This window comes from Triticum dicoccoides, chromosome 7B, assembly GCF_002162155.2.
Source record: "Triticum dicoccoides isolate Atlit2015 ecotype Zavitan chromosome 7B, WEW_v2.0, whole genome shotgun sequence".
In the NCBI taxonomy this organism is placed as follows: Eukaryota; Viridiplantae; Streptophyta; class Magnoliopsida; order Poales; family Poaceae; genus Triticum; species Triticum dicoccoides.
This window is the reverse complement of record NC_041393.1, coordinates 737066299-737072298: the sequence shown is the minus strand read 5'-3', so window position 1 is coordinate 737072298 and position 6000 is coordinate 737066299. Positions and strand designations below refer to the sequence as shown.

Here is a 6000-nt window from a genome sequence, read left to right as displayed (position 1 = left end):
GGGAACACGAAGGACCACTTACTAATTTCCCATAACCATTCATCATATCATATGGGAAGAAATACCGGCTATGTAAACTTATGCAAACCACGCATTTGTAAACTTGCGTGAACCACATGTTTGATGTACATTTAGGAATTCAGATATGTTCGGTGTGGCAAATTCTGAACTCTGAAGGGTGCGTGTGTGCGTGCGCATGTCTGCATATTTGATAAGGATATAGGTGTTTTGAAGGGTGTGCGTGTGTGCTTACTTGATAAGAATACATTCTGGTGATTACCTGAAAGTAGTGGAGTTCCACAAATGAATAGCACCATCCCTTGTACCTGTAATTAAAAATGGAAGACAGGGATGGGAAATGGAAGAAATAACTGGAGACATAAAAGCCTTCAGGGTATCGACGCACATCCTTTTCTGCATGTCCCATATCTGATTTTTAAAATGAGAGAAAGCATGCATTATTAGCAAATTTATGGGCGTAATATACTAGTACTGTACTTTTCAATGAAATAATAGACCTTAGCAGTCTTATCATCCGAACCAGTAATCAAATACTGTTGATCGTTGCTTGTGAAGAAATCGAGGCAGTTCACTCCGCCCAAATGACCAGAGAGAGTATACTTAGGTTTTGAAGAATCAATACTCCAAATCTGAAAACCAAGTGAAGGAGCCAGTTTGCAATCAAGGTCTAGTAGAAAATCAAGTGTATCTTCATAACATCAAATCTTGCTTAGAGCAAGGAGAGAGAAAGACCGACCTTTACTGTGTGATCGTCCGAAGCACTTGCAAAACTGTTGGCGTCCTTCGGGTTAAATGCGACTTGATTTACCGTGGACTGTGCCTCGAATGTTTGTCTGCACTTCCAGTTCTGGTCCCAGTCCCAAAGCTTTATGTGCGTACCACATGATGACAGCACATAGGGCTGCGTTGCATGAACGGCCAGTGATCTGATACTGTACGAGTCTTCATGAGCTATGAAACGGGTGGTTGCTTGCACTTTTGTAGTACGGTTGTATTTGTACACACTAATCAGACCATCCGTTGATCCAGCCAGAAACCAGCACTTTCTTTCAATAAATTTAACGGAACAAACTGCAGCGAGAATGGTCATCTTATTAGCATATTAACGTATGATGGAAGCAACTTATGTTAACGGAAAAGTCAGAGAGCATGCCTATGCCCCGAGAGACGTTGATCAACCTCATTGATTTCTGCCAGCAAATACAGATGATACATTTGTTAGTCCAATGTAAACAAAATCATGTTACACTTGCGACTACAGATTGAGTTCTTTTTTCATGACCATTTACATTTACCCAGAGTAAGTGGACACTGTAACAAGGGATATGTATATTTTGATAGTAACTAGGGATGGAACATGCCTGTCCAGCTTGGGAAACCGGCCCCCTACCTGCTTAACTTATAATTCACATAGAAACACACAAACTTTAAGCAAGTGAGCAAAATTAAGGCTTAATAACATGACATTACCAAGATTTGCAACTTCATATACTAACAATATCTTGCCTTGCCCTTTGGGCATTGGTGAACTAGGACCATGGCCCAAGCTCTAATTCACAATACATGGTTTAGAACCAGTGGAAAAAATAGCGCACTATAGCGTTTTGAGCAATGGCTCGCTAAATAAATTGATGTACAATGTCTCGCTAAAAGCATGCTATAGCGCGATATAGCACACTAATAGCGTATTTTAATGGCCACGCTATTTTGTCATAGTACGCTAATTTTTTCATTGCTTAGAATACATCTCTAGAGCCCTTTCGGTTCAAGATTGATAAGTATCTGAATGGCTCTGGAGTTGTCTTTCTAACAGTATAAGAGAACAACCATTTAGTGATGGGCACAAAAACGCGTCCCCTTGCGGGGTGCCCGTCACTAACACTTAGCCTACAAATGATTTTCACAAAGTTTTCTTCAAAGAACAAGAGCTTGTATATTTCATATGTTCAGTACACGGGATCTGGTACTAAGTGCTGTGAGAGTACAGTAACTTGCCTGTGTGTTACAGTTCCATATATCAACACACCCGTCTGCATGACCTGTTATAATCCTGTATGATAACAAGAAATTAACAGAGGATAACTATCCAGTGCACTCATTTGAAGGAGTTCAGATATTCTGATCAATGCATTATGCTTCACACTCACCATGGCTCTATCTGGTTTGCTTCTAGGGCATACAACTTCACATCAGTCTCCTCCACGGATATGATCTGATCCAACAAAAGGCTGGTCAGCATGCAACCACCTCCCTAAAAAAAGTTGGAATAACTAAGGAAGAGAGAAGGGAAGTGCATACCTTTATTAAAGGTGGGTTTATCTGCTACACCATAAGCGAAAGCAACGAGTAACATAAGGAAAATCAGTGCACAGGAACAAAGTAATTCAGAAAACTTTTCGTTACATGAACCAACTCATCTCACATGTCGGCTCTCCATCCATAGCATAAAAAGCTTTCAGTGTCAACTTCTGCACCACATTCCCCAACTCCTCAGTTTCCTCAAGATATTGGTCACAATCATACAAGCGTCGGAAGGGCTTGATATATTTAGCACTTGTACTGTGATGCAGAATTAAATCAGTGTCTCTTTCTTTTGGAAGGTTATCCTTTTTATCCGCTGTAACAACAAGAGTGTAAGTGGACCTCGGGGGCACGGCACCATACTGAGGCAGGCAAAAGAAGTTATGTCTCTTCTCCATCAGTCTAAACACCACGTTTTCATCCGTGTTGTTTGTCAAGTGCAGTGAGCAATGTCATCAACTTGTTGGATTCGAAGGGGAACTGGAGCTCCAGCGGGTGGATGTCAAGAAACTGTAAGAAACGGACTTGTGTGGTTAACATCCACGAATTTCCTACTGAAATCATTTTCCTTTTCTGTACATGCTTAATTCATGAGATAATGCCCTTCCAGACATTTCACTTGATTTGCTTGAACCTCAAGTGTACACAGTTGAAGATATACAAGCATGGCGACACCACAATGTACACATAAAGCAGAAATGACAACGAGCACTAGTAGGTCCAATGGTCAAAAGGCGAGCCAGTAAAGAAATTGGATGAGTTTTCCCATTGATTTATGATTTTTATGCTTCAAATGGATTATTTGACGTGGTTGCTGCAACGAAAGTACTCAAAGGAGACACTGCCCACTACATGAGCATATTCACCTATTTTAGACTCCACAAATACTTGTTTAGTGAAAACTTAGTTTCGATTACTCTTTCCCAAAATTTTCTAGAAACATATGTGATGAATGGCCAACAAACTCATAATTTAACTTGTAGTAAAACATAGATTCCTTTTTTAAATGATAAACTGGATATTTTTTGGTTATCCTCATTTCCTACTGATTTAAAGCTCTGGACAATCATGTACCTTCTGTAATATTTCTTCTATATATCTAACCTTTTCGGAAAAGTCAACAGGAAATTACTAGTTGATAAATAATCTCATAAATACCTATGCATTCATGATTAATATCGTTAATACATATATTTCAATAATTAATGTTACTTATTTACTATCACTTGGTTAAGCCAGATTATCAGGCAAACCATATCTATACAATTATTTCCCACAGCCCAGAGGATGTGTTCTCATCTCTTTTTTCCCATAGCACAGAATCATGGGATTTTTTATTTGATTTCATTCGAATGGCAGTCAGCTTATGTTATGTACATGGGACATTTCAGCTGCCAGGCACATGCTATTAAAAAGTTTCTCTTAACAAGCTAGACAAAACAGTTGTCACTTAGAAAACGAATTTATCACAAGTTTCCTTGTACAGTTGTACTAGCCGATAATCAAGTAGACATAGCTTTGCAAGTAGTTGGTATATGTCAAATGGCAAATCTTTCAGTCCATATGCGTACACATCACTAGTGAGCCTCTTCGACCGATAAAATTAAGATTCCCAGAATTAATTTCCAATCTTGATTTCATACTTAATCAAACCCAGACCTACTTGTCATAAAAAGAAAAAAGAAAACAGAGATAAAACAGTATAACATACATACAATAGGATTTCTGGTGCAAATTATAGAGAACCAAAATCTGCAGAACAAAATATGAACTTATGCAATCGGCATATTCCCGTAAAAGCTTACATTAAAATAGGTTGGAGCATCATATATGATTCACTATGAGTTGCCATACCTGGTCTGCTGCATAAAGCATTTTGATTATATCCTTTGCAGTAGGTCTTTTCGCCGTGTCAGGATCCACACATTTTAGGGATATGGTTATGCATTGTTCTACTTGTTGCATATATTTTGCCACTGATGTAAACTTCGATGTGGCTACAAATTTGTTCCTCCAAATTCTAAGCACCTACAATAAAACCTTTGTAACACAGAGCTAGAATGACAGGTATATATATATTTAACAGCTAGAATAATTCATCTTACTTTCTCTTTGAAGTATCGGAAAGATGTATCTACACTCTTAGGACTGCCTTGCTGGAAAAATGGATAGTCCCTCCGACCTGTCATTATCTCAATGATTATAACGCCAAAACTGAAGATATCTGCCTTGATGGAGACTACCCCCTGGAATTGGTATTCTGGTGCCATATATCCACTGCAACATTATATAAAATTACAACGAATCTCAGGCCTAACCGAATAGATGCAAAGTAGTCAAGGAGAAAGGAAAAACAATGGATTTGCATATGCGTAGTTTACCGTGTCCCCGCGCGACTATCAGTGATAATTCAAGATTGCTGCTCGCCAAAAATCCTCGATAAACCAAAATCCACGATTTTCGGTATCATTGCAGCATCCATCAATATATTTTCAGGCTTAAGGTCTAGATGAACAATGCGGCATTCCTCATGAAGGAAATACAAACCACTGCAAATTCCCTTAATTATCTTGTATCTCATGTTCCATTCGAGCCCCAAAGATTCATCTGTTGATATTGGTAAACAGAATAAACGTGATTCTATACCCATTCAATATTTAAATTTGCCGTACCATAACAACACAAGTAGTCGGAAGGTGTGGATGTACACCCTCAGTACCTAAGTTGGAGTACTCATGAACATAAATTTTGGGTGTCCTATTTACTACTTATATAGAAAGAAGATGTCTAATTCTTCTAGCTATTCTATTCTTTCTTTCCTAGTTCTGACTGCAACAGCCTCACTCTGTACTAGTGAGTGAAATGACATATGGTTTCTGTTAAGCAGTACTATGATTCCACTAAAAAAAATGTCACCGGCCATCCTTAGCTACTAGCAGACGTAACTTAGTCTGAGCTGTGCTCCAACAAAGTGAACTTCAGAAAAGGCGGATAGAAAGGAATAAATCATGTATAGTGTTTGGTAATCAATCGTACCTGAATATACTTGTCAAGGCCTTTGTTGCATACATACTCGAAGCAGAGTAACCGTTTCGGTATTTCAGCAAAAATATGATTCCCACTCCCACTTGGTTGCTCTATTGCTTCCCATGTTGATTCAGCACAGTAACCGACAAGTTGAACTATGTGTTGGTGCTTGATCCCCATAAGATATCTGACCTCATTCTGGAATGTTTCATCTTTTAGACGTATTTCAAAAAGCTTCTTCACAGCAATAATTTTCCCACTCTGAAGAACTCCCTGTGTTGTAAGTTAAACCTCTCTTAATAGTACCCACATGTGTTCAAGAAATTACTGCTGATAACATTTAAAAGTGGAGTGAATGAAATGTCCATACCTTGTAAACCACCCCATAGCCACCTTCGCCGAGTTCCGACTCAGCGGAAAAATCATGTGTTATGGCTTTTAAAAATTCTAGTGGAAGAGATATTGGTGTCGCATTTGGATCCTGTAGCTTATTCTCCCAAACATCATATTTGCCAGACATTTCTGATTACATAGGAAAAGAAACTAGAAAAGAGAAGCAAGTAGAAACTCATTTAGACCAGATATCATAATAAGAGTTTGAGATATAATTTCTCAGAACAACAATATTTGTGACAGCACAAGCGTTATTTT

At 38.5% G+C, this 6000-nt stretch overlaps 1 protein-coding gene across 1 annotated transcript; it reads right to left on the bottom strand.

Annotated features, from left to right (window-relative positions):
- Nucleotides 1–6: 6 nt before the first annotated feature.
- LOC119340967 (putative coatomer subunit beta'-3) lies at nt 7–5871 on the bottom strand. The gene is made up of 14 exons (XM_037612868.1): nt 5720–5871; nt 5359–5622; nt 4704–4929; nt 4428–4599; nt 4177–4350; nt 2665–2832; nt 2444–2580; nt 2320–2340; nt 2169–2233; nt 2017–2071; nt 1175–1211; nt 758–1092; nt 519–650; nt 7–429 (listed from the first exon to the last, which is right to left on the bottom strand). The coding sequence occupies exons 7-14, from the start codon at nt 2465–2467 to the stop codon at nt 277–279; spliced, it is 822 nt and encodes a 273-aa protein (XP_037468765.1). The 5' UTR covers nt 2468–2580; nt 2665–2832; nt 4177–4350; nt 4428–4599; nt 4704–4929; nt 5359–5622; nt 5720–5871; the 3' UTR covers nt 7–276.
- Between the last annotated feature and the right edge of the window lie 129 nt (nt 5872–6000).

What these genes read in the sequence shown, in the direction of transcription:
- LOC119340967 (XM_037612868.1), bottom strand. Translation starts at nt 2,467, where the DNA reads ATGCTATGGATGGAGAGCCGACAT. An exon ending in GCAAACCAGATAGAGCCATG is followed by an intron (nt 2,072 to 2,168) that starts GTGAGTGTGAAG and finishes GTTATCATACAG; the next exon opens with GATTATAACAGGTCATGCAG. An exon ending in TATGGAACTGTAACACACAG is followed by an intron (nt 1,212 to 2,016) that starts GCAAGTTACTGT and finishes ATTTGCTGGCAG; the next exon opens with AAATCAATGAGGTTGATCAA.